General features: G+C 35.0%; 2 protein-coding genes across 6 annotated transcripts; one reads left to right on the top strand and one right to left on the bottom strand.

The window, feature by feature from the left end:
* Positions 1-1701: 1701 nt before the first annotated feature.
* Positions 1702-6331, top strand: LOC114728044 (RNA-binding protein 42). 5 transcript variants are annotated; one of them, XR_003738629.1, is made up of 7 exons: positions 1702-2080; positions 2359-2536; positions 3441-3538; positions 3621-3655; positions 4537-4633; positions 5504-5589; positions 5694-6331. XR_003738629.1 is itself a non-coding variant. In XM_028914860.1 (7 exons), the coding sequence occupies exons 1-6, from the start codon at positions 1862-1864 to the stop codon at positions 5745-5747; spliced, it is 732 nt and encodes a 243-aa protein (XP_028770693.1). In that variant the 5' UTR covers positions 1702-1861; the 3' UTR covers positions 5748-5762; positions 5969-6331. The 5 variants fall into 5 exon arrangements, 3 of the variants coding, with proteins under 3 accessions (XP_028770693.1, XP_028770691.1, XP_028770690.1); XM_028914860.1 differs by lacking the exon at positions 3621-3655 and having other exon boundaries at positions 5694-5762; positions 5969-6331; XM_028914858.1 differs by lacking the exon at positions 3621-3655 and having other exon boundaries at positions 5694-5762; positions 5871-6331.
* A 594-nt stretch (positions 6332-6925) lies between these two features.
* Positions 6926-20547, bottom strand: LOC114728041 (exportin-4). The gene is given in 33 exon segments (XM_028914854.1): positions 6926-7472; positions 7762-7831; positions 7956-8083; positions 8085-8153; positions 8467-8580; positions 8661-8738; positions 8809-8859; positions 8960-9067; positions 9306-9449; positions 9695-9826; positions 9904-10006; positions 10088-10149; positions 10227-10298; positions 11211-11282; positions 12120-12341; positions 12771-12846; positions 13483-13556; positions 13691-13795; positions 14823-14932; positions 15132-15194; positions 15306-15402; positions 15694-15832; positions 15923-16009; positions 16154-16262; positions 16770-16953; positions 17121-17357; positions 17527-17622; positions 17767-17838; positions 18345-18387; positions 18461-18559; positions 19030-19138; positions 19448-19535; positions 20155-20547. Coding segments are annotated over 33 exon segments (3495 nt in total). The 5' UTR covers positions 20248-20547; the 3' UTR covers positions 6926-7283.
* Between the last annotated feature and the right edge of the window lie 2741 nt (positions 20548-23288).

Here is a 23288-nt window from a genome sequence, read left to right as displayed (position 1 = left end):
ATTTGAATCCTAGGTCATTTTTGCACATCCCAATTCTTCGTTTGTCCTTTGCAAATCTGAATTGACCCAATGATTTTGTAATTCTATTTTTGTTTTGAATTTTACTTTGATTATGTTTTTGGTTTTTTTTTTTTAAGTTATGGTAATAGGTGAGAAAGGAGGTGATGGAAGGAAAAGAGTGAACAAAAAAAAAAAGATATTTCAATCCTTTTAATTTTCATGATTATTAAATTTAATGTAAAAATTGTTTTTTAAAAAAATATTATCAAAATCAACCAAAAACACTTACTGTAATAATCTTTTTATTACATTCCATCCCTCACCATTGCATTACACTCAATTTATCGGGGCGCTGGTGCGTTGGCCCAGCTGGATCACATGACATCGGCTTTTTTACATACTATAAAACAGTAACTTATTTTACTCAAATCTTATGACATGAAAAATATTTGCTGAGATACTACACTTCACAAGCGTTGAGGTAGAGATCGAGTTTAAGTTTATAAAAAACTCATTCTTACAAAGAATGAGTTCAATAGGTCTTATATTAAAAATTGTAGAACTCATTCTTACGAAGAACGAGCTTAGTGGATCCAACCTTAACAAGGTGAAGTTGTTCACACCCTGAAACACTTTGATTTTGTGTTTTAGTGCCATTGTCTTTTTTTCTTCAGCTCCTTCGTCCTTCCATTATTCTTCCTCCTTTTTAGGTTTCTCCATTCTTTTGTAGGAGAGCTGGTGGTGTGTATTGCCTTCTTGTATATGTTTTGTTTTAACTTAAGATTTTATTTTATTTTTAACTAATTAAGGTGCATTCTTTTGATTAACTTTTTTTAAATAATTTTTATATGTATATTCTTAATTAATGAGTAGAATTTTATATTTAGTCATTTTATATGTTGCCTTATAAACCTTGTATAGTAAAATTAATTTTAAGTTTTTCTATAGTAAAAAAAAATTCTTCAAATGCTACATAGTAGGAATTGAATTTGACAGTTGCATATATTGTATGCCTTGTAGACCTTGTATAAAATTCTATTCTAGTAGAATTTTATATTTAGTCATTTTATATGTTGAGTTTGTTTAAATTTTTATATTTAATCATTTTTTATATGCTTCCTTGTAGATCTTGTAGACATTGAATTTTAAGTCTGTCTATAGTAAAAGAAATTCTTCAAATGCTACATAGTGGGAATTGAGTTTGACTATAGTATTTAGAGAAATATCAAATTCAATGTATACAAGGTCTACAAGACAATGGCACTAAAAGATAAAATCAAAGTTGTTCAAGGTGTGAATAACTTCACTTTTTTAAGGTTGGATCCACTGAACTCGTTCTTGGCAAGAACGAGTTTTATAATTTTTAATATGGGACCTACTGAATTCGTTCTTGGTAAGAACAAGTTCCTTATAAACTTAAACTCAATCTTTACCTGAATGGTTTTGAAATGTAGTATCTTGGTAAATATTTTCATGCTATAGCATCTGAGTAAAATAAATTATTGTTTATAGTATGCATGTAAAAAGCCCCATGACATCTCTGTAAAACGACATCGTTTATTAGCTTAAACGAGACCCGTTTCCCCTTTTTTATATGGGAGAAACGCACGTGATCCGAATGCTTCGGAAAGCACACTCGGACTCGGTTATAGGATTCGGATTGTTGTTCGCACCAGAAGGCGCGAGAACTTCAGAGAGAAGGGGACGGTTGCGGGGAACAGAAAAGCATTTCTGGAGACGTCGAATGCCTTTTATCTGGGGACTCGACTCGCTGGGGCCGACCAACCCTTGGACCTCACTGCCGATCTCCTATTTTGATTAGCTGAATTACAGGCAAATTGCTCATTCCCATCTGCAATTCATGGCGACTCCATCAGGCTCTGTCGCTTCTTCTGTGTCTTCCCAGTTCACCAATTCCAACGGTTCATATTTCCCCGTGCCCTTTCACCTCCAGCAATCCCTAGCGGCGCAGTATGGGACATCATACGTGGCAGCATCGCCAGCAGTGCAAATTCCTCCTTCCCTTTATCCGTCTCCGGCACCGGTCGCTGGGTTGTATCCTCTGCCGCAGTATCAGCAGGTTGGTAGATGTTCTTTGCACTCAATACATGCCTGCGCGATGACTTCCATACTAGATTTTAATTTATCTACTTACTGCGTAAAATGAGATAATTGCCTTTAATTCTTTTCATTTTTCTGAGGCAAGAATAGTTGGGCATTGTTTTTGGCCTGCTGTGTGGCATATAACATTCTTCCCGTAGCGGTTTCGTTTGTGCATAAGAACCAAAAGATGGCATGTATCAATTGAATGTCCAACTGTGTATTTTTCATGATCATCATCATCATTTTTAACAACAGGCGCAGCAACTGTTTCAAAGGGATGCACAAACAATTACACCTGAGGCTCTTGAAAGTGTCAAGGCGGCCATTGCAAATAGCGAGATTGAGCATAAGGCGGAGACCAAAAAGAAAGCAGTTCCTCGCAAAGCTGCTGGCCAAACATGGGAGGATCCCACTCTTGCAGATTGGCCAGAAAGTATGGTTTTTTTTTTTTTTTTGTAATTACTCTTTTTCTAATTCATCATGTTATTATAATGATAATCAACTTGCATCTCGACGACAATCCTCATATTTCACAATTCAACTCTGTCAAAATCTTTTAGGATTTTTAACTGTGATCCTGTGTTCTCTCTCCCGTTTTTTTTAAAGGAAAAAAATTTCAAGACTTATTGTGTGGCTTGCATCTTTATGAACATGGCTCAAGGCAGTGACACACACAAACACGGCTCCAACACAGATGACCCCGTGAAAAGGGAAATATATTAAACAAGTTGGTATGGAAGACTAGATTCCCCATCTCACTGAGATAACTAGAGTTCTTGCCCTTTTTTAAAATGGTCACCTTGAATAATTCAGGCTGACAACTTTTGACCTAGTAGTTTTTTTTCAAAAATAATTTTTTAAACTTCTGAAAAATCGTGTCAGATATTTAGAATGTGGAATGGTGACAGTTGTATTTTCATCCAGTAGCTTAAAGAAAATATAATGTAACTAAAATGCAATTCATCTGGATTATGAGAGAAATACCTTGGTAATCATTTAAAATGCAATTCATGTGGATGTTATTCTGGCCCTGCTGGGGCTTCACGGATTGTTCCTTGGTCCGGTGTCTGGTTCATAAGCTGTACGTATTTTGATTCACCTCCCTCTCTTTAACGCTCAGATGTTTTGCCTATATTACTTATATACCTACATTTAGTATGGGCCCAGGCTACTCAATTGGTTTAAGAATGTAACATATTCCTACAACTTCAACCTGCCACATTTTGCCATATAATTTCACGCTCCCATTTTTACACCTGGTGCAAATGAATTGGTCATGCTGATACTCTCGCGAAAGTTAAAATCATAAATTGAAGTCTCTTATTTTACTTTGGCAGATGATTATCGGCTCTTTTGTGGTGATCTTGGTAATGAGGTGAATGATGATGTTCTTTCAAAAACATTTTCTCGATTTCCTTCCTTTAACATGGCACGAGTAAGTGGATCTCTCATCTGACCAAGTCTTTTACTTTTGTTAATTATCATGTCAGTGTGAACAATTTTTATTTCCTCTTCAGATTTTTATTTGAAGAAACAGAGTGTGAATCTTAAGGTAGGCCCTGTTTCATAACTTATATTTTGACAGACATTATTATGATTAAATTTGATACGTTATTTTGTCATCTATAGTGTTCCTTGGTGCTGCCTATTAACAAGTTAAAAGGGTATTGAGACGATGTCATTGAGACACTGTTGAGCATGCTTGGACTTTCAGAATTGAAATTAGTCCATTCTTTTTTCTTTTTTGTGGGGAGGGGGGGGGGGTCGGTGTCTTGTATGTGACTGGAGATCCTAAAAGTTTTGGTTATGGACAGTAAAAGCCAATATATGGTGACTAAGTCCTTTAGATAATATGTGATGCTTGGTCTGTTCTTTTTAGCAGATTCAACTGGTCCATCTGTTTTTCCCAGATCTTGATTCATTTCCTTGACGGGAGTGGCTTTCCAACTATCCTGAACTCCCATGCAAAGATATTTTGTGTGACTTGATTTAACTTCTTATGCCCGAAGTCTCCTACTTTGGTTCTAGCAAGCTCAGTCTTGTCTCATGGGATTATGTATCCACCTATATATATGTTTGGTGAAAGAAGGGGCAAGCTATTGTGACCCTTGAGAACTTTGTTTTTGAGTTTCAAACTGACAGTAAAAGGGTGGTAGTGGAGAAAGAAGTGAACAGTTATTCACAATTGGAAAGAATTGTTAAAGAGTATAATTAATTGCACATGGCCGGAGGATGTCGGATGTGGAAGATATATAGTAGTGAATGGGGCTTTTTTGTCTTTTTATTATTTTTTTAATCTTAAATTGCCAGGCTAAGACCCCTAGGCTCTTGATAGGCTGTAGTTTCTAGTTCTAATCAATCAATCCGTGTTTGCAGTGCAAATTGACTTGATAACTTGTTTCTATCACTATAATTCATTTGATTATTTTGTAGGTTGTCAGAGACAAGCGGACTGGAAAAACAAAGGGTTATGGATTTGTAAGCTTTGCCAATCCTGCTGACCTTGCTGCTGCTCTGAAAGAAATGAATGGTCAGTAATTAGCAAAACTACAGCTGTGTTTCACTTTTCTCCCCCTTTCGTCTATCTTTTGTTATGCTCTCTTTTCCCCCTCCCCAAAAAGGAAAAAAATTTGAGGAACATGCAAAGGCACTGCTATTCTAAGTGTGAGGGGCAAGGCTTATTGAAGTCAGTAACAGGGTTTCAGTGCGTACCTTTGTGACATTTTCTGCAAGAGCATGCACGGTTGCCTACTGGAGTACAAGCGAATGCTGTTCGGTCCTGACTTTTTTGTTGTTATGCATGAATTGATTTACAGAAATGAATTACTCATACAGCTGGATCATATGTAAAAAGGAAAATGGGGGAAATTATATATAGCATACTAAATGATCAAATAATTACAATTTTATCTACACAAGGCAAAAACATCCTGTGACAGTTGAAATCATCACTTAAAAACCTCGTGATTTGCTATGTGAACCTTACATCAATGTCCTTTCCCCAGGTGCTTTGCGTTTTCAGTCTCTGACGTGTTTCTGCTGGAATCTTTTTATATGCTAATTTTAACTAGAATTTGTAGCTGCAATGTTTTAATTTTCTTTAGTTTAGGGTGATGTTATCTAATTAAACTATTTCAAAAGGGTTGTGTGTTGTGTGAAATTTCTTTTTTTAAAAAATTTTTTTTTTTTACCTTGAACATGTTTTTAAACTGGTTAACATGTTGGATCATCCAATGTATTGCTGCTGCTGAGAGAAGTGTGTTTTTGTTGTCTATGTTGGCTATTGCCCAGTGAGTAGCTTTATTCTTTCTGATTTTGTAGTCCTGAAGATGTAAGCAGAGAATGACTTTTGAAATATATTGCTAATTCCATATGCTAACTTTTGTGTCATGATTTTTAGGTAAATATGTTGGAAATCGGCCAATTAAGCTTCGCAGGAGCAAGTGGCAGGAGCGGACAGATTATGAGGCCCTGGAAAAACAGAAGGTAGCTTTGCTGTTTTGAATTTAGAATAACATGGATCTTGCTTGCAATTATAAACTGTGCTTAGTATTTTTCTTTTTCCTTTTCGGTTAAATATTATTTGGCAGAACCAAGCTCAGAAGAAATCGAAATTGCCGAGGAAGAGTATTCTGCACAAGTAACTGAGGCCAGATTATGTAATTCAGGCTTCCCGACGAATTAAAAGCACGGTTCACAGTGACTGTGTTGTCTTTTCAATTTTTTTCCTAAATATTCTGATCTACTTTCCATGTTTATATTTCTAGAATTTGTGCTGGTCATGTTCAATCAGTGAAACGAGGAGGAAGAAATCATTTGTACTAAGTGACAGTACATATCGTTTTATATGTCTGACCTCTTGAAGTAGGACGATCCTGAAGCATACTGTTGGATTGCATGTGACGATTAGTAGTTATCGAGGGAGTTGGTATTGCTGCTGCATCGCTAATTCTAAGTATATTCACAGGTAGCACAAGTTATCTGGCCTTTTTTGTGCTCAACATTGACAAGGTGCTATCTAGAAGTGTTCGGCAGCGTCGATTTAATTTATGGTCAACGGTGCGACGTGTGTACCTCCCATAGGGTCTGAACACGTGTAATTTGTCAAAAAATGATTGAGACTGCGTAGGTTTGTTGGCTATAAATGAAGATACAACGAATTTTTATTATTTTTTTATGACCAGGGAGATGCAGCTAATTTAATGGGAAAAAATTGTGCTGTTACGTGCAGTCTGGGGTTTTTTTTTTTTTTTTTTTCAAATTTTATGAATTTGGAATTGATTTAATTTTTCAAGTGTAACTTCACTCCGAGTTTTTCTAGTGGCATAATTTTATGACTTATTTTTGGTGTAATTTTACTCTACTTTTTTCAGGATAAAATTGCACTATAAGTAAAATTGCACCATAGAAGTGCTCCTAGCTTTCTTATTTTGTATGGTTTGTAGCATATCTAATTTTTTTTATTCACCTATTAAAGGAATTTATGAATTTAGAACATCCCAAAGAAAGATCTACGTCATGATTGATGGTCTCTCAGGAGTAGGGGTAAAAGCAGGTCCTTGCGCAGCCTGATAACATTTTTCTTGATGGAGGGTGTCTCGTTTCTGAGTAGGAGACCATCATATCATTTTATATACGCGTTACGTTGTATCATGGATTAAGTTTTAAAAATAAAATTTGACCAAATATATCCGTTTCCGATATGTCCAGACTCGGGCAGGAACCCAATTCCTTTTCCGGTTTTAATGTCATGCCATTTGCGTTCGAGCATTTATTTACGGTTAGAACAAGGTGAGATTCAGCAACTATGGTGATGTAGGAATTTTGCAAATGCTTGAATCACGAATGGATCAATCGAATATACTTTACGAAAACAAAATTTCAGAATACATACAACAATGAAGATAAACCAAAATAGATTTGACCCAGCGAAGAAAATTCTGCCCTGAAATGTCTTGGCATCGATATGCTTTCCCGATAACGTCTCGTAACGTATCTCGTCAATTTCACCATTGGAAACAGGAATGCGATGAGACGATAGGATAGGATGTTTCCGTAACTTGAAAAACTCTTACCAGCCCGCCACTTATCTCCAAAAAATTTCCTCCTCCAGCTGCTGTTTCAACTAGCATGGTCCTATATATCTTCTATACAACACCAGGCAAAAATATTTGATCATCTCACATTGTTCGCAGAAAGCCACGAACTTCAATTAAGAAGCTATTTAGATTTTTCCTAAATCGTTGGTAATTCATTCGATCAAGGGAGGAAGAAAGCTGATTAGCACTTGTTAGTGTGTGCAATGCATTTGCCAATCTTGATCTGAGTCTTGGACTAGACTGCCGTTCGATCAATTCATTCCCCAATCTCTGTAAACAAATACAATCCAGAAAGGCCTCTATAAAATCGTAGGGAGGAAGAGAGATTTTACAGCAATAAATAGACTTCGATATGCCTTATATAAAGAGCAATTGAAGGTTTGTTGGTTCTACAGGGAACATTGATGATCATGAGAAAACAGCTAGTCTAGAAAACAAAGTCCATATATGCAAATTGAGTCGCATTGAAGCGGAATAAATCATTTGAGAAGATTTATGCAAACATGCCTATAGTTTATAACCCAATGTATAATTTCCAGAGTAACTTTCAGAGACATACCTGATAGAGGCCTTGCTCACAAAGGATTAGTGGAAGGAGAGCATCAGCTGCAGCGCTGATCAAATCAGAACTGTAACAAGAAAACCAGTACCATTGGAAAGCAGTTCAATTCGCTAAAATGTAAAATACATGGTTCATAGCAATGTTCCTCATTTGAATATTCACATACAAACCAACTCGGCATATTTATTCACCTGTAATCTTCGAAAAGAAGTAACTGAAGCAATGAACGAAGGAACAAGCTCAGTAGGCCTTCCTGCAAGTTTCCATTTAAATCCTTTAAACCTGTGGCATGCGCACCTAAACCTATTCTACCCGCAACAGTTCTCCTTGTAGTGGTATGACGCAAGACCTTGGAGAGCTCTAAGACACTTGCTCACCACATCTCCATCCTGAAAAATTCATGGACACGATATAAATCACATATAAAAAGGACAAGTAGAACTCGCAGTGCTGGAATATATTACTTTGAATGAAAAACCAGTGCAACACTGGTGAAATTTTTACTTTTTTCCTTTTAAATTTAAGAAATTTATTAGGTAAAGAGATTCTTAAATAAATTCTCTGAGCTTAGATTATTACTATTTTTTTTTTGGGGGGTTTGATCTAAGCTTAAAGTTGCTCAATTTCAATCCCACAGCTTTATAGTTTTTGCTCCATTAAATGTCATTGGCAATTTGAGAAAAGCCACGAGACAAATGTTACCTGATGATGGAGACCAAAATCAAGGGTTCTGAGTACATGAGCAAAGGCTTCGCTATTTAGTTGTGCAAATGTCTCAGGATAAACCTCTAACAGATGTGACAGAAGAGAGAAATACTGAAAGTAAAGCATACTATAGATTAGGATCTTGACAATTATTCTAGTACTTTTTTTTACAAGATGAACAAATATCTTACACTGTGACAAAGTTTAGGGTATTTCAGGAGGTCCATAGAAACCAAAGGTGTGACTATGTGGAGACCAAAGTAAACCACCTGGGAGGCCCAACATCAGTGATCCATTATCCGAATTTATATGAGACATGTAGATGTGATGTAATGATACCTGAGATATGTTTGTGCCTTGGGTCTCAATTGAATCTGATGAAAAATCAATCTGTTGTATTTAATAATTCACAACATGGGTCAATTGCACGAGAAAAAAGTAGAACAATTTACAATTGCAAAAATAAACTACTTCAATAAGAAAATTTCACCATGTCTTTAGAACAAAGACTGGTAAGGAGTTGAAGAAGGGCACGCAAATCTTTATACTTCTCTGTTTTAGCCTCACTGAGTAAGCAGCCTGAACGACTTATCAATATCTGAAAAATATGCAAAGATAGACTTGAGGGAGAACAAAAGTAGAAAATAACAAGAAAAGTAAATTACTAAATACTCTGGAAAATCTATAGCAACAGTAATTGCTCATTGACTTTGCATGGTGCAATAGGGAGATAATATTAGATTGGCGGAATAAAAAATTAAGGCTGGGCAAAACGGCCCAAATATGAAGAAAATGTGGTTGTATCCCACACTCCCATATTTCCATCAAAAACTCACCTTGCCAATATTTTGAGATGAGTAGAGCTGAAGCAAGCGCATGCAGAAATCAACAACAGCAACAGTTTCTTGGGCCTCCAAGTAAATAATTTGTCCACCAACCCAATCAACTACAAATTTAAGCAGCAGGTAGACAACTGCAGACTAAGCAAGAATTGGACATCAGTATAGAACAACAAACGCGAGGAAGTCTGAAGTTTAGAGTTATTTGAGTAAGAATGGAGCTGCAAAAACAAAGTGTGCTTTAATGCATCAAGAAAAAATATCTTTTACATGATTAAATAAAAATGCTCATACGTCTACCAAGAAACAATGGAAATAACAATCATGAGACGATCACCAGGAAATAAAAATCTGTAACTCAAGATACCAGAGAATGTTAATGCTACCTCATGTTTATAGACCTCCAGAAGAACCAGTACAGAATTCATTAAAGAGAATCCTAGCTCATATAGTGCCTTCTGTGATCGAGGTTCAGAAGCACTTGCAGCTCCACGTAGCCGTTCTAATGAGCAGCTGACCTACATGACATCTAAAATGTTATTGATGAACTATTTTTACACAAATATGGGATTAAGCTAGGTTCTTGTGCCCTCACCGACAAGATGATATCTGGTTGTTGAGCGATACTTTTGAAATCACTTTTGCTGGACAGTTCCACTAAATATGTTGCAATGTGACCCATAAGATTTCTTACATATCTGTGCATGAAAAATAGAGACATTACTACACAGAATCAGAAAACTATAGAAATCACAAGAAATTTTGGAGCAAACACCCACTGGTTTGATGCTTCTGAACTCATGCCTGAAGCTGAACGGACAAGCGTTTGAGCAAGTGATCGCTGAGACAAGAAGTGATCACACTTAGACAAGTCACAGCAACAAAGTTCCTCAGGGTTTAAGTCAATGAAGTCCTTACCTGATGAGCAGTGTCCAATAAGAATAAGGTCTTTTCAATGGAAAATGCAGTTGCCAGTTCATGCCATGAATTCTGCAGAAGATATCATTTTTATTGGGAAAATAGAGATTGAAAAGAAAAGAGAATAACTACTATATGTCTAGATATATAGTGAAGAAATCCTCCCAGTTAAAGGCAAATCATCCAGGGAAAAAAAAAGAATGCTAAAAAAGCAGCAAAGCAATCCAATCGTTGTGTGTCAGAGGCAAAGATTACCTTGAAAGATGAGACAATCATGTCTGAAAAACAAAGTAAAATCATAAAAAAAAGGATGGTAAACAGGCCTGACCATCCCAATTTTACAAGGCACACCAGCCATTACTAATCATTGGTCACATAGGCCTAGCAATGGGGAGCACCGCACCCAAAAAGTTCCCACTCAAAGATAGAGCACGGTGGGCAATGCCCTTTGCTGCATATCCCTTAAAGGAGAATTTAAGTACTGGTCAAGCATTTAAGAGTGGGTGGGGCCATTGGCGATGCCCGATAACAAACATCAATACAAGAAGATCAAGTTGACTAACCAAATAGAAGGATACTAGAGCTAATCAATTTGGGACATAAGGATTGACCTACTATTTTTAACCCATCCTGTAGCTTCTTGATATAAAAGGATAAGCGGATTGAAACATGCTGAAGGAAGACAGGATGTAAAGAAACATGCTTCATTCATTTTGAATTATTTGAACAATTTACAGTTATTATTGGAATATTTCACAGCTGTTCAATGCTGCCCATCAGTCAGAGCTAGGCTCCTTTGTTCCTCTGGACTATGGACTATATTAGTATATGCAACTATTGGTCGAATCATACTGGGAAGAAAAAGAGAGGGATGAATTAGATTTTGAAAACATATATATTCTTAACTTTGAATCATGAAATAATGCCAGAATTTGGCGTGCTTCAGTCAATATAAAGCACATTTGATTTTAAGTATTGACTCACCAGAGTAACAAGATGGACGCATACATGCTTTTGCTGAACCAATGAATGAAATAACTGGTAACAAGTGAGGCCCTGGGAAAAATTACACCAATCACATGTCAAGGTAGTTCAAAGCCCCAGTGTCGTTTTTAGATATCCTCTTTCAGGTTTTAAAACATTTTAAGATCCAAAGACTAATTAAAAGGGAACGGTTAATATCTGATCATTAAACAAAAGTTTTCAAGTGCCAGAACCATCCAATTTAATAATCAATAGTCATAGTTATGTTATCAGCAGATGCATGATAATAAATGTACATATGTTTCCTTTTACCAAGAACAGGCAGCAAATATTGAATTTTTCCTTAAAATGAATACATTAACCAACCATCAATTTCATATGTTTCAATAATCTTTATTTGTATAACTCAGGTTCAAGATAAATAAATATTTAACCCGATACATGCTTACATTTCAGGACTAGGTCCTGAAAAATGCTCATGAATGTCAGTCAATATTTTCACAACCGAACAGTGCTTGACAGAGTAAGAGTATTAAAGGCTTAAATCTAATTTCTTGAAAATAAAACTGAATGCTATGCTTACTTTTATAGTCAGAAAGGAAAACAATATCTCATTTAAGTTCTTGACATATAAGTTAACCAAAAGACAGATGTCAAATTAAAATAGAGGTCACCGGAGTTCCAACTTTAAGGTCCTAGGTAACCATCACATGAAAACACAGGTTCCACATTAATAACTTTCTCAGTTATTCATGAATGATTTAGGTCATTGCCGTATTTTCAACTAATAAATACCATTTAACAGCTTGTACATAATGGAATTCTGAGGCATAGCCTCATTGAAGGCTATATATGTTTATAGACACGGAGGTGCAATTACTGAGCAATCATGGGGTTTTAAGCCCAAACCTGCAGAAACTTTTCCCCTGGATATGATGTAAGCGTTATCAAGGATATGCGAACAATAATATCGAGGACAATTTTTCCTTGGTTATGCTCTCCAAAGAAATTAATCAAAGCCTCTTTGGAACTATGTTGATGAAGAGGACCGGAATTCAAGATGTTGTCTCCAGCCCCATCTGAAGACATTAGGTAAGTGCGAGACCACCTTGCAAGGAACCATATAATTGACTGCACAGAACACAAAGGGATAAGAAGATAATTAGTTCTCAATGAGAAATTAACTAACGCAACTCCAAAATGCAGCATCACACTTCAATAATGACTGCAATTTCAATACAAATGCACCAATTTTGCATGGCAATTCCAAGGTATCACTGCAATTTATAACACTTCACTTTGCCATTACAAAATGGCTTGCATAAATGAAGATAACTCAATTATCGCAAGAAAACATGCCACCTTAGTTAAAGTAAAATTACAGCTGCCTAAACTGAAGGTTAATAGTATGGGATAGTATGGGAGCAAAATAATTCAACAAACATACGCAACAAATTTTCAGAAAGCCAAAACTTTCACAATATCAGTCCCAGGACATTCTGTCATTTGCTACTAAAATAAATCCAGAATTTAAGAATCAATAAATTAATAGTATGCTACCTCCATAAGTCGAGGACTGAAAATTGATGCTCTCATTTCAGGATTTAGGCACTGCTCAGCAAATCTTATAATTGAGCTGCATTAATTAGGTAGGAAAATGATCTCATGGTTACAATCAGATCACACATCATAGCAAATGCAAACCTTGACATATAAAATAATACCAAACATTATCTTGACTGCACCTTCAAGCAAGGAAGAATTATCTTGTGCTTAGTGCAGGGAAGTTGAAATGAATTGAGCATAGGTCAATACAGAAGACTTAAGAAACCTTCCATGAAGGATGACATGGTAATCTGAGCAAGGGCTTTCAACAGAATTTTGATTTTCTAGTTCTACCCATGTTCATGACAAGGAGTCCTTTGATTCCTTTGAGTTCGTGACTAGCAGTCTTTTATTTTGAGTTGACATTCTACCTCATTTTCGCTCAGATCCTTCCACTCATAAAGTTTTAATCATCAAGGCCCGCAAGAGAAAGATGAAAAAATTTGTACAGTCAGCCTGCACCTAAGTTCAAAGCAGATGCAGTTCCCATTTATACGAATGTTGTGCTAATTACTTCCAGAGTTTTTTGATAATAAAAAGTGAATAATTTGTTTGGTTAAGCTTTTTGTAGCTTACACCAGCGGTGTCTAAGCATCTCGAATATGTTTCCAAAAAAGTAGCTGAGCAGAGTAGGGGACCCAAAATCAGAAAAGAGACAGCAGGTTACCTGGAAAGCAATATCACAGGATGCTTATCTGCTTCAACAACATCAGCAAATTGTGTTTGTATGGCATTGGGAACCTAAAAATCACACAACACATCCTACCATGATTATTCGCATCACACAACTGTTCCCAGGCACCGATAAAAAGTAATATATATATATTAAAAAAACTCAAAGAAAAGCAAATAATGAGAAAATGCAATCCGCATACCAAAGGTATTTCTCCCTCTCCTTCATCTGCAATTACATGCCCAATAATCAACAACAATGAATAAAGTTCTTCCAATGTTTCAGTCATGTCAATAATGCCCCTGCCCTACAAGCAAAGTAAATAACTTCAGCCATGGAAAACCACTAGCAAGTTATAAAAACACAAGACTATCTTTCAGATACTCAAAAACCCCGCAAGGCCCAAAATGGGATGACAACAGTGACCGTTGATCATCGATGAATAATCCAGCGAGATACTAATCTCATCTGGGTTTCTTTTATTTATACTAATCAAACAATACTTGAGACATCATTCATATCCCAACAGACATGGCAGGCTACTAGCAAACAGAACACATAACAGGTGCTCGGTTGATGATTTTGTTTACCTAAAACTGGACTTTATTCAAAGAAATCTGATCAATAACTTCTCCATTCATAAACTAGCAGCAAGTTATTTTGGGCCACAAAGATAGTTAAAGTGGGAAAGGCGGCCTGTCAGTAGGAACTGCACCCATCTTAACATCCTGACTCAGGAAGCACGTTGATTAACTAAATTTGATTAGTTCTAGCAGCCTGCTGTAGATGAGCAGGGACAGTTAACATTTGAACTAGCATCTTTGAGAGGAAAGTGACAGAAGAGGGAATTTGCCAAAGCCCTGTGCCCAAGTATGACGATGAAATACCAGCATCAAAGACGCAATCTGGGTAGACTTACCGGCTACAACAACAGTTTGCAGAATTTTTAACTGATTGCACCCAGGACTAACGAATCCTTGAGGTCAATGATCCTTTCAGGGGGTGCCAATGAGATATGGAATAGGATGTAATAAGAGTCGGTTAGTTGAATAGTTCGTTAGAATCAATTAGATGAACTAATTCCATTATGTTCCTATGATATGTAGATAGAAAATATATTGCAATAAGAAGTGAGAATGAATTGCAATAGTTACTCTTCCAGTTACTCAGATATCTGATATCACTGCCTAATTTTTTAGCAACATATTTCTTATATTTTGGGTCTAAATTACTATTCTTTCCCTGGGTAAGGGCAGCAAACCAAAATGGCAGACTGGAAGCCGAAATTCTTCATCCAAAAGAAGCTATAATTCATGATTAAATAAAGAATCTACCTGATTAAGGCATGCAACCCGCTCAGAAAATAGTCTTGTGAGCAAAGGAATTGTAGCATCAACTGCAGTTCTTGCAATAAGAGCATAAGAACTTAGCCTTTCATCCATGGCTGCAAACACAAAAAACAAATCAAAATTTATTGAAGCCCTAGGAAATGAAGTTAGTTTAACCTCATCATTTTGCAAAGCAATCAGGCTCCACTGCCAGAGTTCCATAAGTTTGCTTTCTCTAGTTGAAACAAAAAGTAAAGTCCAGCAACGACAAAGACTATAAAAATTGGCATGTGCAGCTCATTAAATATTCCATACCAGATATGGAAGCATGAAGATAGTTTGTCTCCGCTTCATCATTAAATGCTGATGCAGCAGCCACTAAATAAAACAAGAACTATTGCCATTATAAAATAGTATATGGGGCATAAAGAATGGAAATAAAACAAAATAAATGACAAACAATAACGGGAAGCGGCTTATAGGTATTACTTTTTAGCTCGCATTCTACAATAAAGCCAAAGAGATTGGCTGCTGCTTTTATCCCTTCTGATGGAAGCAGAGCATCCCCAGTGACAGCATTCATTGGCTGAATTCAAATTGTATAGTTTAGTTCGATGACCACAACTAAACAAGCTTATAAACTTTTACTTTATCAACTTCCATTTTAACTGAAGGTGACAAAATTATAGCGTCTTTTAGGCTTTCTAAATGTCAACCTTTCATGCATTAATCATAAGAAATAATAACAGTCTGAGGCTTTACTAAATTACTAAGCATTACATTTCACCATCACCCCAAAGAAGGCATAACATAAAAGCATGTCTAAATAAAATTAATTAATGCAAATCAAATTTAATGATTTCATCTGAATGGATACCATGAGAAGGGCAGTCCAAGTATCCAATAAGACATCACGCGCTTCCCAGCTCCAAGTCTCCTCTTCTGTGTTGTTAGTCATGAGGACTTTAATTACTTCGGACATCAGCATTGACAGAAAGGTAAGAGTGCCGAAGGGCCTAAGATATCAAAGACAGAAAGCTTACTCATGTTAATCAAACTTTCAATGAGATTCCGTGTAAGAAAACTGCAATTATGAGGATGCTGACCTTATGGATTTTAGAAGATTGTCAAAAATGTATGGAGTTGTTATACTTGCAATGGCCAATAATGCACGACAACCATCAAGCATTTCGCTGAATGAAATCAAAACAATGAGAAAGCCAGATTTTAATGGTAAATAATGATAAAATAAAATCACATCATGGTGGGGTGCGAGCGCAGGTACAGGAGGCATTTTAAGGATATAGGGATCTGAATTATGACAAAAAAGGCAAGACCTTTCACTTTTCCCATCTTCAATAGCCTTTGAAACAACACCAGGAGGATCTACCCAGTCTATTATCCCACATAAGAGTTGCAGAAGATGCTGCTCATGCATTTTCATATCTAGATCATGGAAAAAAGACACCCAAATTTAGATTTAGAATTTCAACAGATTGCAATTTAATTGAGAAAGGGAGTAATACAGATATCCAAGTCACAGTGACTAATCAAGGTATCTAATTAGCAATCCATGTAATTAAGCAGAATCCGGAGTTATGGTAGCAGTTGAATCATTCAACTTCAAAGCTATATATATAAAAGTCATTTTTAAGCCGACATTATTGTCCTGAACAATATTCAATTCTTGAAGCATATAATCTAGAAATAAAACCTTAACCTCTGGCTATATTTATATTTGTCAGATGATAATTCTTAGACAACAGAGTTCGTGAAAACACAATTTAGTTTAAGCTCGACACAAATAAGGATTATTAGACTATCAATCCACTTAAAAAGTTGATACTGTAAAAAGTCAGTGGTCGCACCAAAGAGACTCTTAAAAATACTCATCAATAAAAATGTACAATAAACAAACAATTAATAAAAATGTAGAAAAGGAAACAATTATACCATAGTCAAATAAAGTTCCTGTCAAGGAGCAAAATTGTACAATTAGTTTTCTTGCAGAGGCAGCGATAGGGCTGTCAGGCCAGTGGCCTTCACATGAAAATTTCTGCCTCAATGCTGCATACAATTTCAAAAGCCATCCAACGTGACCACTTAACACTAAAACATCACGCCAAGCTGGACCGGGCTGCAAATGGAATCAGAAAAGGGTCAAGCATCATCAGTAGGGGATCTATGGATAAAATTTCCAGTACTGAAAGCAGGACTTTTCATGCTTAATGATCAGCAGTAATCAGTCTGCTGTCATTTGATACTTTATCAACTGCAATTTGATAAATGAAACAGATCTATTACCTGCACTAAGCTACATTCAGACCTTCTTGGAGAATCCCCATCTTGCCTAACTCCAGCAGAGAAGACATTCAGACTGCCTTTTGCCTCACCAGTATTGTGACGAAAATCCCAGTTCAGGATTTGAAACATGAGACGCAACGAAGCAGTGCAAACCTTAGCCTCAGGTACAGCAGCGTTAGATTCAACAATCCTATTTGTGACCTTGGAAGCAGCTTCTTGTGCCCAACAGTAGAACGTCTATTATTAAAGAAACGTAAAATAAATGTGGACAAAAGGAGCGGTCACATTAATGCAAAACCAAAGAAAGACGTTCAAGGATAAAGACCATTCTGAAAGGAAAATTCCAATCAACTGGAATAAAATCTAACAGCATAACATGAGGGAAGAAAACAGAAACTGGAAGGACCTTCAGGTAGTCTAGCTCAAGAGAGCTCCTACACTGCTCATGAAATTCCCTTGGAAGACCCATGACACTTGAGGTAGATGGGGAAAATTCTGATACCTATACACAAAATAAAGAAGCAAGGTAACAGGTATAATGAATATCAATGAATACAAAATAAACAGTTGGCTATCTAATAAACAAATAATCCTTTTCACTCATATCAGGAGAATTTCAAATATGCTACAACGGAGTTTTATGTACCAATGATTCCAGGAAGTTGATTCCAGCAAACTGCATATCTAACCCATGAATACCCATGATAGCCTGGTTCACCTGCGGTTTTTGAAATTCTTAAGCATACGTCGAATGGGAAGTTGGAGTAATAGAAATTTTGACAGAAAATGTTAACAAAAAAATTGTGGGATAGAGAAGAAAAAAATCCAAACTGGATATAATGAAGAAGAAAACAGAGCAGCCATAATGAAGACAAGAAAACCATGCAAGGTTTTGGAATAAAATTCGGTTGGTAAATGGTAATAAATTGGGATCTAATGAGGCAGCAGATAAGATACTCAATCTTGTGTGGCTTCTTAAATAATATAAATTCTTTAAAAACAAAAACAAATCTAGGCATCAAACTATTCATAGTGGCTCAGTGCAAATATAAGATCAGTACTACCAAGAGTTGAAATGCCCTTGCACGTGTTCAGTGTCAAAGAAAAACACGACATTTTGAGATTAGAAATACAAGAATAAAGGGGAAAAAACCTAACATGTCAAGAAAGTCATTTTGACAGCAAAGCTGAAGGGAGATAAAGAAAGAGTCAAAGATCTGGCACCTGATAAAAGAATGTCTCTTTCTCTGCAGTCGTAAAATCAAGCCTGCACAAAGAAATCCGAAATTACTTGCCAAGATTACTATGAGTAACAAGGAAAGGGAAAATGTGTCACCTACCAACCCCTTTTCATCAGTTGAGCGGCAACAGAAGAAACCTTTGACTGGACAAAGCCATCAGGAGAGCTGGCATGCTGCATGACATAGCATATACAAAAACTGCAAGCAAGAGTTATTCAAACAAGAATAAGCAATAGCAGGACAAAACGAAGCATAAGCGAGTCCCAAGAGAAATGTTCTAATAAAAATCAAAGTGATACAATATAAACTCCCAGGCCTTAAGAGAAAGGCATAAGAACAACCATGCAACTTGCCACTAACATAGTGCACTTGTGAACACATATACGGGTATGAGGATCACAAGTGCGTAGATTAACCAGCACAACTTGAGGAAATATGACTCAACCTCCCCGGGTTTACAATGTAGGGCAAAGTTAAAGCATCGAATAAGTCCAATGAATAGTCAAGCTAATGCAAAAGTCCCTCCCGACCACAATCACTTCTTTTCCAAGACAAAAGGAAAGGGAAAGAAACCAAACAATATAGAAGCAGCCATTAGATGGAGTGGAAAGACCCCCATAAATTTTGCACAAGATAACAATGTTTATGTATTAAAGGTTTAAGAAAACCTAATCAGGCCTCTCTTGTCATCAGAAGTAAGAAAACCCCATTCTCTAATAGCTGCTTCATGGATTGCTGCAGCTGCTTGGAACCTCGCATTTGCTACCTGGGAATTTTCTGCAAAAACAAAATGAGCACAGTATCAGCATGAACTAAACCTAAACACAAAGCACCATACATACTAAACATATTTTCTTTACAATCGAAATTAAATACTAAACTTGAAGCGGCCTAATACGCAGCGGACAGTGTTGGTGGGATAAATTGTTATTGTCCAAAAAGAAATATAAAAGCTGCTCCCATCCTTTAAGTGTTGAGTAAAGAGAAGGAGTTCGGGTGAGACACTCATACAATAGAATACTGGCCAGTAAAGACACATGGAAACCAAGAATACAGAAGCATTCAGTTTGTTCACTGTACACTAACCAAGAATGAATTGGCAAGTTTTATATGGCTGAGGTGACTGTCGTAGTGACAATATAGTTGCCTCAGCTGTTGCTGGATTGATATGCATCTGCAAAGAGATGTGTAACGAGAATGATTTGATGGATTAGATAGAAATCCTTGCAAATAGCCAGAAAATCTCAGTTCATTCACAATGATATCGTGTATTCAATGCATGAAGTATTAATGCCACCTGAGTTTGACCCTAACCATTTACTTTTAAATTCTGATCAGCAAGAGACAAATAGGAGAGAGAGGGAAAATGCAAGTTAAAATATACTGTTATCAAATTGACATAAATTTATCGTTGAATTTTATCCTGTTGTTTTGGTGATAAAATAGCAACTAGGAACTGAGTACAATACTGAATTTCCAACTCTGCAGCATTTCAATCTGAGACGCCGAGCTTGACAGGAAGAAAGAAGGTCCGGTGGACAAAGAATTTATGGACATCTCAACACTGGTAAAATATGCTAGCTAGAGTTGGCTCCACAGAAACTAAATAAATCTATGTTATTGCGAATTCCATTCCTTTAACGAATTCACATCCACGCAAGAGTTTCTTTTTATTTGCCTTAGGTATGTATTGCTCATGTTCCTTTCTCACTTAAAATTGAAGAGAAGCTGTCAGAATCCCTGGGGAACAAGCAACCAAGCAAGCACGTTTGGCAGGAAAAATTCATCAGAACCTGAATGGAAGAGCAAGCTAGTTCGATAGCTTGCATGGTAGACTGAAGTTGGGCCAAATCTATCGGTCCACCTGCTGCCGCAAACCCTTGCATCTTCGCACCAAAAGTAAAAGACTTTGAAAGGAATGATTCAAATTATCAGTTCGGATTTAGTTAGTTCTAGCGTCTTTGTAATAACATTGGTCACACAGATCACCATGGGAAAACCCTATGGTGTAATCGTAGACTTGGGATTTGAACGGTGAATACAGGTATTGGCCCAGGGAGAGTGAGGTGATCTAATCCAGCAGAGCAATGAAGCTGCACTCCGGAGTACGAAGCAAAAGCTGAAGAAAAGGGTCCTTTGTTCCTGCACGGGTCCGGCCGTAGTAGCCTGCACAGCCCAGAGAGACTTGTTACTGGGTCACTAGCCACGATACAGTGGGCGTACGGATACTCTGCACGCGAGGTAAATTATAAGGGAAATAACACTGAGCTGCCATAAAATACTCATCCACTTATTAATATAATACACATTTAATTAATTTGATTAGATTAAAAAAATTAGATAAATTAGTTAATTATAAAAAATTTAACATATTTTTTTTAAAATATCATAATCATCTTTCTTAATATCTTTCTTTCATCTTCTATTTAATCATGGTTGAGGGATATCCATAAGGATAATTTAAGAAAAATTAATAAATATGAAAAATAGGTTTTATATTTATAATCAAATCAACTCAATAATTAGATCCTATATTAAGAACTGGATGAGTCCAAACTATTACAAAAGTCCCATTAAGTGCTTTTCCCCCTTCTAGTCATTTTTTTTTATTTTCTTATTAATGCAGCCACATCTCATTAATTAGTACTGGTTCTATTTATAAGACAGAAAGAGAAGATATTTTTATCATATTTACATAGGGTATAATGTATATTAAATAGAAATAAAATTGGAAAGTTATTAAATTTTAAATGAGAATTAATGAAATTTAAGATTTTCCTTGGTCTATGTAAAACATGCTGAAAGTGCCTAATAAATAAGACCAGATGAGTGAGTTTAAAAAGAGGGTTTTTTTTTTGCATATTTTGGAGTTTATGAGAATTTAATGTTATTTTGGCTAAATTGTTTGAGAAAATTATTATCTTTTTGCCAACATTTAAGAAAATCATTGTCTTCTTTTCAAAAAAACAATTATTGTCATTACATTTTTTCCAGTGAAATTATTGTCATTGCTATTATTACCACTACCGCCTCCGATCCTAATTATAAGACATCATTTTTAGTCTATAAATAAGATTTTATAATTAAGACTGGAGGTAATATTTCATAAACATCAATATTAAGATATTGATAATTTAATATAGATGCTGGCAAAAAATGTTTTAATGTAGGTTTTTAAATATCATATAATCTAAATACAATATTGTAATAGTAGTAATTTTTTATTTTCTGAACTTTTTACCAAATAATTTATTTAAAATTATTCTGATGCCACCGTGAATTTTAATGTAATTTTTGTCTTTAATTTATTTTTGCGAAGATAACTACAGGAAACATGATATGTCTCCCTTAATGAATATTATAGTTATTGTAATAATTGTTTATTTTTTAATTCTCCCATTTTTTTTTGTAAAATTGGGAAAATTCCCATCAAATTTATTCAGCTATGACTTCTCTGGGATTTTACATTCCTCGAGAATCATTACAAAATAACTCCTATGACTTAGAAGGAATGTTATCTTATGCATAATCCATTTTATCGTGATAACTGTTCGTTTTTTATTCTCTCATTTTAATGTACACTAATCCCATCCCTTCTACTCTCGTTTGGATGAGGTAATGTTGTTTGAATAAAAAAAAGTATTATTTTTCCTACTTATTTAAATACAATGAGCAATAATATTTATTGGGAGAATCCCAATTAAATCTATTTGCAATATTAAAATCTAAATTCAGATTTATACTTTTAACAAATTTTTAATCAAGTGAAGTGACTTAATTAAAATTTCCGAATGTTATTAAAATATCAGAATGTCCCTTTATAGTTTAAAAAAATTTATGGCAAGTATAAGCTTGATTTTGATTTTGATTATAGATTCTAGACTTAATTAGAATTATAATCACAACACATACTTTTGTTTTTTGTTTTTTAAATAACCGTATAGATAAATGTTTATTATATATGTGTGTGTGTATAACTCTCATTAAGAATGAATGTGAATTTTTTTCCCAATGAACTTCAGTTTTACGTACCATCTCAAAACTCGTTCCAATAAAAAGTAATTATGAAATGCTATAAAAAATTATGAAATTTAACAATTATTATTTTATTTTTGTTCACTTTAATTCTCTAATACATGGTAGATATTTTAAGAGTAAAATACACTGATTGCCCTCATTTTTATCTTAATTACAGAAACCTCTTTTTTATTTTAAAAACGTATATAAACCTTCTTTACAATTAAAATATATGCTACACAAACCTCTCATTTGCATTTAAGATCTTATTTTTATCCATCCAAACTGTTAGTTGATTGTTAAGTTTGACTTTAAATTATTTTTTTACCAAAATACCTCTTTTTAAATTAATAATTATTTAAACATTTATATTTTCCAAAAAATATTTTTATAAAATCTAAAAATAGTTATATTTAAAATTTATTAATTTTGATCTAAATTATAAGATTTTATAATTTTTCATATTTTACTTTAAATCATAAAATTCCATAGAATTAGTTAAATTTTTAATCAAATTTTTTATGTTTGAATTAACTGAATGAAATTGATATAACTATAAAAATATAATAGAGGAATTTATTAGAATGGGAAATAAAATAGTAAATAAATTTTATTTTAATATAAATTTCAGTTAAAATAATATTTTTAGAATATTCCTAACGGTGTTAATTAATTAGACTAAACTGTATGTTTTAAAAATAAAAAGAAGATCTGTATAATTGATGTAAACTAGAAGGGTAGTAAGAGTATTTTACTCATATTTTAATCATCTTACAATATTTTACCAAAAATAAAAGTTATGTTTTCATAAAAAATTGATATCCAATTTAAAACTTTTCAACAATGTGTTTTTTAAAGTTTGTTTAGTGTTTTTTATTTTGATAGTTTAGTTTTTAAAGAATAATCTTAT

Source organism: Neltuma alba, unplaced genomic scaffold (genome assembly GCF_004799145.2).
Source record: "Neltuma alba isolate B1F8T4 unplaced genomic scaffold, ASM479914v2 tig00012518_pilon, whole genome shotgun sequence".
In the NCBI taxonomy this organism is placed as follows: Eukaryota; Viridiplantae; Streptophyta; class Magnoliopsida; order Fabales; family Fabaceae; genus Neltuma; species Neltuma alba.
Note: the sequence above shows the minus strand (reverse complement) of the source record. Positions and strands in the feature narration are given on the sequence as shown.

Bases quoted from the DNA above. Each gene is read 5' to 3' on its own strand.
- LOC114728044 (XM_028914860.1), top strand. From the start codon at position 1,862: ATGGCGACTCCATCAGGCTCTGTCGCTTCTTCTGTGTCTTCCCAGTTC. The intron at 2,081-2,358 runs GTTGGTAGATGT...TTTTAACAACAG, and splicing joins CTCTGCCGCAGTATCAGCAG to GCGCAGCAACTGTTTCAAAG. The intron at 2,537-3,440 runs GTATGGTTTTTT...TTACTTTGGCAG, and splicing joins TCTTGCAGATTGGCCAGAAA to ATGATTATCGGCTCTTTTGT.